Below are 11919 nucleotides of genomic sequence, written 5' to 3'. Positions count from 1 at the left end.
TAGACATATAATTTCATTTCATAAAAATTTAAGGCAAAAAGAAAAGTTCCACCAAAGATTGGACAAGCAACAGTGAGGTCGGAAGGCCTCGTATGCCTTCCCTGCCACAGGGTGGCCGACCATCTGTGGCTGGGCCCAGCTGTACCACCTGGCCTCCAGTCCCAGCTCCTATTCTTGCTACTGCAGCCAGCACAATACTCTGCAGACTAAAGGAGATGCCCAGGAATTCAAGGCAAGATTATTCATGGTAGAAATGGCCCATAAGAAGAAATCAGTTTTCTTCTTACAGAATCTAAAAACTCATTTTAGCAGGAGTTAACAACAAAAATTTTTTTTTTTAAAGAAAGAGTGAGAGAGAGTGAGAAAGAGGGAGAGAGAGGGAGAGAGAGAGAATTTTAATATTTATTTTTTAGTATTTGGCGGACACAACATCTTTGTCTGTATGTGGTGCTGAGGATCGAACCCGGGCCGCACGCATGCCAGGTGAGCGCGCTACCGCTTGAGCCACATCTCCAGCCCCATAACAAAATTTTAATGTGAGAAATTTAAAAGCATCAGGAAACTAATTTCTATTAGTCTCAAAAATGTCATTCAGTCTCCATGTCTTTTAAGTTTTTGATTCCCTAAAACTTTTCCACATAGGAATTAAAGTGACAAGGATAGGAAATTGATTAGCCAGACAGAACCCTAATTACTAGAGACTTCTTTCAAAAAAAGCAGTCTATCACTGTTACTCTCATTATCTCTTCTAATTCTATATAATTTATGCTTGATAATAAAATGGTTGTTTTTAAAGAAAAATTAAAAAGAACAGTTGTTCAGTTTCCTTGCTGTTGTTTTGCTGCATTTATTGAGAATGGGGCATAGCAGTTGAGAACAAGGTAAAGTCATAGTGCATGTTATTTTATTTTCTTGTGCTGGGGATGTAACCCAGGACCTTGTGCATGTTAGAAAAGTACTCTACTACTGAGCCACACTGCTTGCCCTATACTGCAATTTAAAAAACTAGGAAATCCATGGAAAGTAGTTGCCTGGGACTCAAGATAGGAACACAGACTTCCTGCAAATGGCCTGAGGGGTCTTTCAAATGTGATGAAAATGTTTCAAAAACTGCCTTGTGGAAATAGTTGCACAACCCTATAAACTAGAATTCATTGGCTTGGACATTAACAAATAGATTTTATGATATATTAAGTTATACCTCAATAACAAAAACAAAAAGGCTGGATATGGTGGTTCATGCCTGTGATCAGGAGGCTTTGCAACCAGCCTGACCAGTTTAGCCTGACCCTCTCAAAATTTAAAAACAAAACAAAAGGGTTTGTGGGGCTGGGGTTGTAGTTCAGTGGTAGAACAGCTGTCTAGAATGTGTGAGGCATTGGGTTCAATTCTCAGCATCACATATAAATAAATAAAATAAAGGTCCATCAACAATTAAAAAAAAAGAGAAGGAAAAAAAAAAAAGGTTTGTGTATGTGGCTCTGTGAGAGGACACATGCCTGGCATGAGCAAGACCCTGGGTTCCTTACCAGTGCGGAAAAAAACCAAAACCCAGACACAAAGATATATCTTTTGGTAAAAGCGAGAGTGGCCCCATGTGGGGGCAAACACTGGCCACAGTGATCCACTTCAACTCCTGCTGCAAATAAAGTGGTCCTTGTGACTCAGCCCTGTGTGACTCAGCTCAAGGAGACCCCCACTGGTTGCCTGTGGCCCACACTCTGCTTCTAGAATCTAGTGACTTGCTATAGCTCAGGGCTGAGACACATCTATACTTCTGTCCCACTACCCCCTGAGACCTGTAGAGCTCAGGGCTTCTTCTGTCACAAGTCAATTGGTACGATGTCTACATCTAAACTGGCAGGCATGGCAACTCCCCCACCCTTTGTGGGGGACCAAATGTCCTGAACTTCCAGAATGAGGCCTGGGTCCTATTCCTGGCCTAGGGAGAAGTCAGGAAGCCTAAGCAGTTGTTGAAGGCCACTTTAAGGCACTGTACACAGTGGGTTTTATTTTATTTTTTTATTTGAGGGATTAAGGCATTGAGCACAGTGTGATGTTTAGCCAACTGAACTGAATACAAAGAGATAGATGAGGACCTGAGGATGTGCTTTCAAAGTTAATGGTGACAAAGAAGCAAAACCACATGTAAGGTTAACGCGCCCACCCCTATGCAAGAGATGCTTTCTGCTGAGTTCCCCAGTCAGGAGGCTCAGGCTTAAGAGCCTGATCACTTTGAAACCTGATAAGCTTATGACCCTCCTACTTGGTGCCAAGTGGCAGGATCTGGTACCTGGGCCACACAGGTGTATGAAGATGGCTCTGTGGTTGGAGGACCTAGTGTTGCCTGAGCACAGCATGGGGTGCAAGGATGTGAGGCAAGCATGGGCAGATCTGAGAGGCTCTAACACTAGGAGGGGCAGCCAGGCTCTAGGAGGGTTCCCACCAATTAGAGAGGAGGTGGGTGGCCAGCCTTTTCCTGGGCAGTGGGGTGTACAGGCCCAGGAATGCTTCTAAGGCAACTGGGTCTGCATTGGCCTTTGCGTTTACAATTCATTGCTTCTGAGGAGAATGAGGGTGAAAGGAGAAAACAGGAAGGTAAGGAGGAGACAAAGGCTGGCCCCTACTTCTGAGGCTTCAGCCAGAGCAGTGCAGCTGCAGAGGTCAGCCCAAAACCCCAGACTGCTCATGGTCGCTGGAGGTGCTGAATTGTCTCTCCACCTTCTTTTGGTCCTTGATCTTGAGTCCAATGTCTACCCTCTTCTCAAAGAAGTTCACTAATACAGACTCTGTCAGAATGGAGGCCAGGATCTGCTCGAAGGAAATGCACCAGTCCGTGTCCACAGTGCCCCCAGTGCGTGAGGTGGCTGTGGGACTGCGGGCCTCTCCACCCACCAGCACTGTGTCATCTGCAAGGTCCTCGCACTGCAGGGAGCCTGTGCTGACCACTGAGTATGAGGACATGGATATGTCATCTTTGGTTTCATCATCAGACAGAAGCTGCCCCTCGCCACTGCCCCCTTCTACCACCATCTGGCTTTCCTGTGGTGCTTTCCCAAGGTGGGTGTCTCCACCAGCCTTGGCCTGGGGGTCCCCTGCAGCTGGTGGCTGAAGCTCCCGTATTGGGTCCTGATGGGGTTCAGGCGCTGGTAGCTCGTCCTCCTCAGTGGTACTGTTGTGATCCCCGCTGTGGGCACCATCCCTGGGCTTTCTGCCCGTCCGGGTTGAGAACTTCTTCCCTACCTCGCCGATGCGGAGAAGGAGGCTGGCCACTGTGGCGATGGCATGGTACAAGTCTTGCTCCATGGGGTCTTCGCTGAACATGTTGTATAGTGTCTTGCAGAGCTCAATAAATTGCTCCTTAAAGAGAAAAACAGTACAGGGAGATGGTAAAATATGGGTTATATTAGCTGGACTGAGAATGCAGGCCACTCTAATTGGTGATGGAATATTGTCTCCATAAACCTGTGCCTTACCATTCCCATTTTACACATTAGAATACTCAGACTCAGAGGAAAAGTGACTTGATCAATGTCTTGTAGCCCTTCAAAAGCCTTTCTTTCCCAGCTGCCTTTCTCATCAGTAGGATACATGATTGACTTGGATTGTCCTGGTTTCTGGTTTCTGTTTGTAATTCTGCTAGCTTAGAGAAATCGACTACTTTTTTTTTTTTTTTTTTTTGAGGATTTAACCCCAGGGTCATTTACCCCTGAGCTATATAGCCTTAGTCCTTTTTATTTTGAGACAGGGTCTCATTAAGTTGCTGAGGGTCTTGCTAAATTGCTGAGGCTGGCCAGGAACTTGTGATCCTCCTGCCTCAGCTTCCAGAGTTGCTGGGATTACAGGTGTGTGTCACCATGCGGAGCCAGAGAGAGCTACTTTTATCAGGGCTTTTTTGTTTTTGTGGGGGCTGGGAATGGAACTCAGAGCCTTGCACCTGCTAGGCCAGTCTTTACCAATAAGCCTGATTCCCAGCCCCTTTATTTTTTCTAAATCTAATCACAAACCTAATCCAAAATTCCTCATATTTTGGAACTAGTTTTGGCTTTTATATTTTTAATCAGAAGCAACTTCTACTGTCCTTTACTAAAGGACAGGGGGTGACAACAAGGTGAGGAGGGCTAGGGAAAGCCAGGTTCTAGGTCTTTTTTTTTTTTTTTTTTTTTTTTTTTTAAAGAGAGAGGGGGAGAGAGAGAGAGAGAGAGAGAATTTTTTTAATATTTATTTTTTAGTTATCGGCGTACACAACATCTTTGTTTGCATGTGGTGCTGAGGATCGAACCCGGGCCGCACGCATGCCAGGCGAGCGCGCTACCGCTTGAGCCACATCCCCAGCCCCGGTTCTAGGTCTTAAACATACATTCAGGACTCTCGGCCTGATGATGGGAAGAAGCCTCATTCCATGGTGCCCCATCTTCAGGCCTGTGAGTGAGGGACTGCTCCAACTGCAGGTCCCATCTGAGCACAGCCAGGGTGAAGTCTGGTCTGAGGGTCATGGTCAGGCTGAAGAACTAACTTGGTTAGATGTCTATAGTCTGAAACCAGGATTGGCCACTCCCTGGCTGAGACCCTTGGCAAGGTGCTAAACTCCTAAACTGACAGACCAGCAAATGAAGAACCTACTACAGAAGGAACAAGGAGGCCTGCTTATGCAGACGCCTGGGCAGGGCTGGGAGGGAGCTGGAGCATAGTGAACTTTCTTGTCAAAGAAAGTGTGAGTTTCTGGCTATTGCAGACTAAGCTACGTGGTGTGTCTCTGGTTTACGGATATTGGTTTAAAAAAGTAAATGGTTAATATGGGAACACCACCTGTATGGGGTCGTGGAGCAACTAGCCTCCTTTCTGGAATCATAACTAACTGTTATCCAGGACTAACAGGCTCTAGAGGGAGGGAAGAGAATTTCCACTCCGCAGGAAACCTCTGGAGTGTGGGTGGTGTGAGGCCCCAGTCAGCCAGAATTCTCTAGAAATATCTCCTGTGGGCTCCAGTTGAGCCTACCTGGTTCATCTTGGGAAGATCCTTAATTGTCTCCTTCTGAGCCTCTTTCTCTTTGGCCCACATTCGAAGGTAGTGTCGGTAGTCTGGAGGGCTAGTCCCCTTCTCCTCTGTGAGTTGGGAGAAAAAGAGATTAATCTCCATCTGTCAAATGAGAGAAAGAGAGTTGCAGGCTGGAAGCAGAAAGGAATGAGGTTGCATTTTCTCTGGCATGGGACTTACTTGGGCCCTGTTATGAAACACACTGGCATTTGGGGCAGTGGTGATAGAAAAACACCCAGAATACCCATGGTTCTCTCCTAGTTAACTGAAGGAGGTTGGACCTAAGCTGATAAAATGGTCCCAAACTCAGCTTCCTTAAGGTGGTGAGAGAATCACATGTAGGCTTGAGAGAGGCTAGTGTGAATAGGGGAGGGCTGCTGGCTCCTAGAGAGGGACTGGCGGGGGGTAGTGGTAGCTGATGAGCTGAGCTATTCACCTTAATGCGCTATCCTGTGTCAAGGCACACATCTGCTATCTCCCCAGGGTTGGGGGCCTCTCCCGCAGTGACAAGGGAGGGAAACAGTAAGCAAGGGTACCCAGAACACACCCATCCTGGATCTCTACCATCAGTAGAGAATAGCCTGTACCTCCTCTTTTTTCTTGAACATCCTCATTTCCACTTCCTTCTCGCTCTTCCTGTGATTGTACTTCTGGACAACCAGAAAAACAAAAAGAACATCGAGAAAATTTTTATTCTGATTATAAACCACTGAAGTCCTTGAAGGTCTAGTCTGTGACTTTATAGAACCAGCCCAGGCCCCAGTGCTGCCCTACTGCTTGGCACGGCCCTGGTCCTATAGCACTGCAGCAAGGGAGGGCCTGGCCATTTCTCTTTTTTTCCCCCTCACATTTTTTTTTTTTTTATTGGTGCATTATAGTTGCTGGCCATGTTTTTACTGGGTTACATTTTTAAAAAGCCAATTTCTGGGGGTGTAATTCAGTCGTAGAGTGCTTAGCATGCTGGAGGCCCTGGGTATAATTCCCTAGTTAAGCGCACACGCGCACGAGCGCGTGCGCGCACACACACACACACACACACACACACTCACACTCACACACAGCCAAAGAATCCTCATTTCTTCTTTCCTTCCCCTTCCTTTCTTTCCTTCCTCCCTTCATTCTTTCCTCTCTTTCTTGGTGGGGGAAGGACTGTGGATTGAACCTAGGAGTGATTTACCTCTGAGCTACATCCTCAGCCCTTTTTATTTTTAGAGACAGGATCTTGTTAAGTGGTAGAGGCTGGACTAGAACTTGTAATCTTCCTGCTTCAGTCTCCCTAATGGTTGGGATTACAGGTATGCACCATCACACCTGGCCCTTATTTCATGTTTTTCAAAAGAATACATGTCTCACCATACTGTTTTGTAAGTAAATGATGATATGCATTATGGAAAAGTCTGAGAACTAATGAATTCTATAGTTTCTGCTAAAAAAAAAAAGTCAAATTTAAGGGAAGGTTCCTAATGACCAAATTTGCTTGGGATCACCAGTAGATGAGGGATTCTGTGTATGGGAATCTAGTGCTCAGCACAGTATTTCAAAAAGTGCCACATTTGCTGGAGTTGGCATACACCATGATGCCTACATGTGAACATGAACTGAGAAAAATCAGGTGAGCTATTCCCCAAGGTCAGGTGGCCAGTGGGGGGAACTCAGGCAGAGATAGCAACATCCCACCTCTTAACTACCCTCAAGGGCTGTGTTGGTGGTGAAGGGCATGCTGCTATGGGCTCAGGAATCTCATCATAGAATGGAGACTCTGCTTCCTGGGGTCCTTGTGAGGCCTGAGGACAGGTCTGTGTACCATGAGTCCTCTTCCAGGAGACTTGGGACAAACTCAGAGCAGCCTTGATTTGCTCAGGCTCCGTGTACAACAGAATGTGCACCAGGCTCTTTAGGTAATGTTCTTGAAATCAAGGTCATGTTCAAATTCAAGTCATTCTTCAGTGCTGTCAGCAGGACTGCCACAGGCATCTTGATATGCATTATTATTATTATTTACTTATTATTTGGAATTGGGAATTGAACCCAGGAGTGCTTTATCACGAAGCTACATTCCTAGTCCTTTTTATTTTTTGAGATAGGGTCTTGCTGAGTTTCTGAGGCTGGCCTTGAATTTGTGATCCTTTTGACTCAGTTTCCAAAATTCCTGGTGATACATATTATTTTCCATTTTGGGTCAATTCCTTGTGTGTATAATCTCTTGTGTGAAATTATAGGTGCTCTACCACTGAGCTATATCTTCAGGCCTTATGGGGCAAGTATAACACACATGACCAGCTTGATAGCCAAATCCCAGGGTCTGGAATGCCCCCATTACTCTGGATCAGATGTTTCGAACAGGTTTTCTTTCTTTCTTTATTTATTTTGGTATTGGGATGGAACCCAGGAGTGCTTACGCACTGAGCCACATCCCCAGCCCTTTTTGTACTTTATTTAGAGACAGGGTCTCACTGAGTTGCTCAGGGCCTCTCTAAATTGCTGAGGCTGGCTTTGAACTTGTGATTCTCCTGCCTTGGCCTTATGAGCTGCTGGGATTACAGGCTTGCACCACTGTATCTGGTTCCAACAGCCTTTAAATGTGGCACAGGGATGAATTATAACAGGCACTCAACATATATATTTTTCTGTAATGAAAAAATAGGATGAACATATAGATGTTTTCCAGGACAGATCTACCATTCCCTGGACCTCCACTTTCCCACACTGTGTCTGTTTCACATGGGTGCAGTGACAGCATTATGTATTTCTTTTCTATTAACATGATGACACTTTTTGCATGTGGCTGCAGAAGGAATACCCTGGGCCTGCTTGATGCCCAATGTGCTGTGTCTTTATTTACTAACCACCCTGCAACAAGGGATGCTGTCCCCTGTTTTTCACAAAGAGTGGCTGGGTTCTGGATCCTTCTCAGGACTTATACCCACAGATGGCGGCAGGAGAAGACACTGTGAAGTCTCAGAAGGGTCCCTGGGACATAGCTTCCAGACTTCTGAGTGTTAGGAGGATGAAGTCCCAGATGAAGGGGGTTCTCTGGCCCTCCAGGGACTGACCTTGAGTCTCCCAGGGCAGGAAAAGATCCAGATCTGAGGCCAGAGGAGATGCTGGAGGGGACAGCAGAGAAGGCGCAGAGGGAAGAAAGAGAAGCCAAGGTCCAGGGAGACAGAAAAGCAAGAGAAACAGGAGTTGAGAACATCTGCAGGGACTGACCCCACCCTGGGAGCATGGGCAGGACCCTCCAGGGAGAACCCCAGGGTGGCCTCCTCCCTGAGTCCACACAAGGGTCCCATGGGAAGACTGGTGGCTGCAGAGCCATTGCTGGTCACATCAGGCATCATAGCAGCAGCGCTCACCTTCTGAGGAGCTGTCTTCTGTGAAATAATGAGTGGCCTCCAGGGCTGACTCGGCTTCTTCTGGGCTCAGAGCTGTGTTGGGAGAGAAGTGAAAAGTTGCAGCAGGAGAAGACACTGCGAGACTCACTCAAAACAAACTTTCTGGAGTCCTAGACAGAGGCCTTGCTTTCCCCACCTGGAATGCCTTACTAGTGCTCGCATGCTGATTATAATATGTGGTAATAGACCGTTTGATTGATCATTAATTGATTGATTAACTGCTGGGACAAGACCCAGTGGCACTTTACTACTAAGCTACACCCCTACCCCTTTTTGTTTTTTATTATGAGGGTCTCTCTAAGTTGTTGAGGCTGGCCTTGTGATCCTCCTGCTTCAGACTCCCAAGTTGCTGGGATTACATGTGTGTGTGATCACACCCAGCTGGTAATAGGTTTAATGGTAATGATTAATTCTGGTTGTTTGTTTCTTTCGTGACTTTGACATTGTGGGGTTTTTGGAAGGGTACTAGGATTGAGCCCAGGGCCTTGTGCATGCTAAGCATGTGATCTACCACTGAGCTATAATCTGGGCCTGACACTGAATTTGAAAATGTAGTACACATGCTAGGAAGCAATGTGATCAATAAAGTTGGGGTTTGGTGAAAAGCAAGCCATCCTCCCACCCTGGTGGTGACTTGGTTCAGTGTTTTAGGATGTTTCATGTGCCTACAGGCATACATGCAGACTCAAGCCATTTTGTTTCATTTTGCAAATCTCAGAGATGATTTCTCATCAGTACATATGGGTCCTCCTCATTATTTGCATTTACTGATAGTGTCTGAGGAATACCTGGGGCTGCAGATCCACATGTTTCTGTGGTGGAGGGATTCCCTGTTGTATGGAGGGAGGTCCTATGCCTGAATGAGGCAGGCTGGGCCAAGGTAACAGATGGCAGGGCAATCCTGTGTGCCCTCACTCATAGGATCCAGGCCCAGTGAGGTCTGTTCAGCCTGGGCCTCAATGGTGGTGCCACTGGCCAGCTCTAGGTGTGAACCCCTGTGTCAGGAGCCTTTTCAGTTCAGGCGGCAGAGCAATTACCTGGAGAGCTTTACAAATTACAGGTATGGGCTCCACTTCAGGCAAATGAAGAGGGAGAATTCTAGAGGTGAAGCTCAGCCCTAATATTCTAAGAATCACTCAGGGCTAGTGCTGAAGGCAGTGGCTGACTATGAACTTCTTCAGGACAGGTTGTGAATGAAAATATTTGGGACCTGGTCAGTTCCACCGCCGATCAGAGCAACACAGCCATCATTTCCACCTGCCTGAGTCAATTTCCTCCTCAGAAAATGGGCATAACCCCTCTTTAGATACTCCTTCAAGTGGTCACCTTGCTGAGACAGGTATTTTCTTGCCGCAAACAGAAACCTGGTGGTCATGGCTCTGGTCTGAATTCCGTGAGCCCTTCCCCTTCACTCATGGCTCCTCCCCTTCACTCAGACCATAGCCCATAGGAGATGTTCTACCTCCACTGTGACCCCATTAGGTTCCAGCACCCTTAGGCTAGAGGGAAGTGGCCCTTGCTTGTGGCTGTGTGACAAGATTCCTTTGGTGGCTTTGGTGGTGCCCTCAGGATGACCCTCTGGAAATAAGTAAGAACTCTTGAGAAACTTACGAAAAACTAATGAATGCACAGGATCTCAGATACAAACCAGCATCTGTACTCATGCATCCTACCACCTGCTGCACTTTTGGGTCAAGCTGCCCATTTGATGGGTAGAGTCCTGTTCCTAGCAACTGCCTGTGCTGATGGGATCCTCCTTCCATGGCCTTTCCCAGGTCCTGATCCTGCTCTCAGACTACCATCAGGCTGGCCTCAGCCCCAGGGTTCCAGCTCCCTCCTCTTCCTTTACACTGGGACCAAAGCCTCTACTCTGCTGATCCCAAACTCCCCACAAGGCTACCTCTGAGTCCAACCAACCCACAGAAGCCTATGTCTACCTTGGGATCCTGAACTCAGGACAAGCAAGAGGCCCCTGTGGCACAGTGGGGAGGCTCTCACCTGGGGGAAGGTGCAGCTTGTAGAGTGCCTTGAGCTTCTCTGTGAGGTCCCCATGGTACATCCCACCTGTGGAGCAAGGCCAGGGAAGGGCATGCTGACAAGCGGGCTTCAAACCTTACTTCCAGCACCTCCCCTTCCCACAGTGTTATGATTTGGATACATCATATGAGACAATGCAAGAACATGCAGAGTTGAAAGGATTAGGTTATGAGAGTCTTAACCTAATCAATGTGTCAATCCACTGATAAGGATTAAATGGGTGGTAACTGTAAGCAAGTAGAGTAGCTAGAGGAGGTGGGTCCCTGGGGGTATGCTTTTGGGGTTTATATTTTGTCCTTGGGGAGCAGAATGCTCTCTGCTTCCTGGTACCATGTCCTAAGTTGCTTTCCTTTGCCACACCCTTCCACCATGATGTTCTGCATCACTCTGACACAGAGCAATGGATTCAGTTGTCTATGGACTGAGACCTCTGGAACTGTGAGCTCCAAATAAACTTTCCCTCCTCTAAAAATTGTTCTTGTAAGGTCTTTTGGTCACAGCAGGGAAAAAGCTGACTAAAACACATGAGTTCTAGTGGGGAACAGCCTGAGGAGGCCTGGCTCCTTCCTGGAGAATTCAGTAGAATGAGACTAGGCCTCCTTTTCCCCACAAAGCCTTTCTAGGAGAGTTTGGCTTTCTTCTGGAGACAGCAGCTCCAGCCTTCAGGAGCCCTGGTCTGAGTGAGGGGGGTAAGGGCAGGAGTCCCATTGGACCCTAACATGTCTCTGGTGGGTACACTGCTCTTCCTTTATCAAGGGCCAAGGGCTCAAGGCCACCCCATGCTCACTGCAAGGGAGATAGATACACCAGGATCAGTATTTAGAAAGCTCTCAGAAAGGGTTCTGGCAGGATCAGGGCCCTGGTAGGTCCTGGGGGCACTCACTCATCCCCGTCACAAACTCCTTGAAGTTGATCAGGGAGTCCTTGTTTTGGTCCAGGAGCCGGAACATGCGGCCTGCCAGCACAGGTGTGTGAGAGCCACAGGCCCACGGTGTCAGGCTGGCAAAGAGCTCCTGGAACTGGCCTGCATCGATCCGGTACTGCTCCAAGTAGGGCAGGCTGGGGTCCCGGCGGATAGCTGCTGTGTGGCTACTGCCCCAGTACTGACTTGCCAGATGCTTGGCCTGTGGGGGATACAGTCTGGTGAGATGACCTCTCAGCACCTGCGCTGTTAGATGGTCAGGCTGGCCAGGTTATCTGCCCTCCTCCTCTGTCCAGGTCTGCAGAGCCCTGGGGATGGGTGAGCATGGCCAGATACTTCAGCATCTCACAGAACCCCTCATGTTGGAAGCCAAGAGACAGACACTTTTACAACCTGTGAGGGGTGGATCCACTGCCATGGTTCTGACCCTAAGGCTACAGTGCAGTGGTCAACTTGGGAAATGATCCCAAAGCAGCTGGAGGGGCAGATGGAATCTGGCAACTCTAAGACAAAGGAAGTGTGGACCTTGT

The 11919-nt window shown here is 47.6% G+C and overlaps 1 protein-coding gene across 2 annotated transcripts in view; it reads right to left on the bottom strand.

Moving 5' to 3' along the window:
- Positions 1–11919, bottom strand: part of Tbc1d9b (TBC1 domain family member 9B) — a 49255-nt gene continuing 37336 nt past the window's right edge. The window contains exons 16-22 of one of the 2 annotated variants that reach the window (XM_076856535.2): positions 11351–11591; positions 10429–10494; positions 8392–8463; positions 8092–8142; positions 5626–5688; positions 5000–5106; positions 1–3360 (exon numbers count right to left, since the gene is read on the bottom strand). In XM_076856535.2, coding sequence (XP_076712650.1) covers positions 2665–3360; positions 5000–5106; positions 5626–5688; positions 8092–8142; positions 8392–8463; positions 10429–10494; positions 11351–11591 — 1296 coding nt within the window. In that variant the 3' untranslated portion in view covers positions 1–2664. The remainder of the gene's footprint in view (positions 3361–4999; positions 5107–5625; positions 5689–8091; positions 8143–8391; positions 8464–10428; positions 10495–11350; positions 11592–11919) is intronic. The other variant, XM_076856536.2, reaches the window with a different exon arrangement.

This window comes from Callospermophilus lateralis, chromosome 5 (genome assembly GCF_048772815.1).
Source record: "Callospermophilus lateralis isolate mCalLat2 chromosome 5, mCalLat2.hap1, whole genome shotgun sequence".
In the NCBI taxonomy this organism is placed as follows: Eukaryota; Metazoa; Chordata; class Mammalia; order Rodentia; family Sciuridae; genus Callospermophilus; species Callospermophilus lateralis.
The sequence above is the reverse complement of the archived record's forward strand: the minus strand, read 5'-3'. Positions and strand labels throughout refer to the sequence as shown.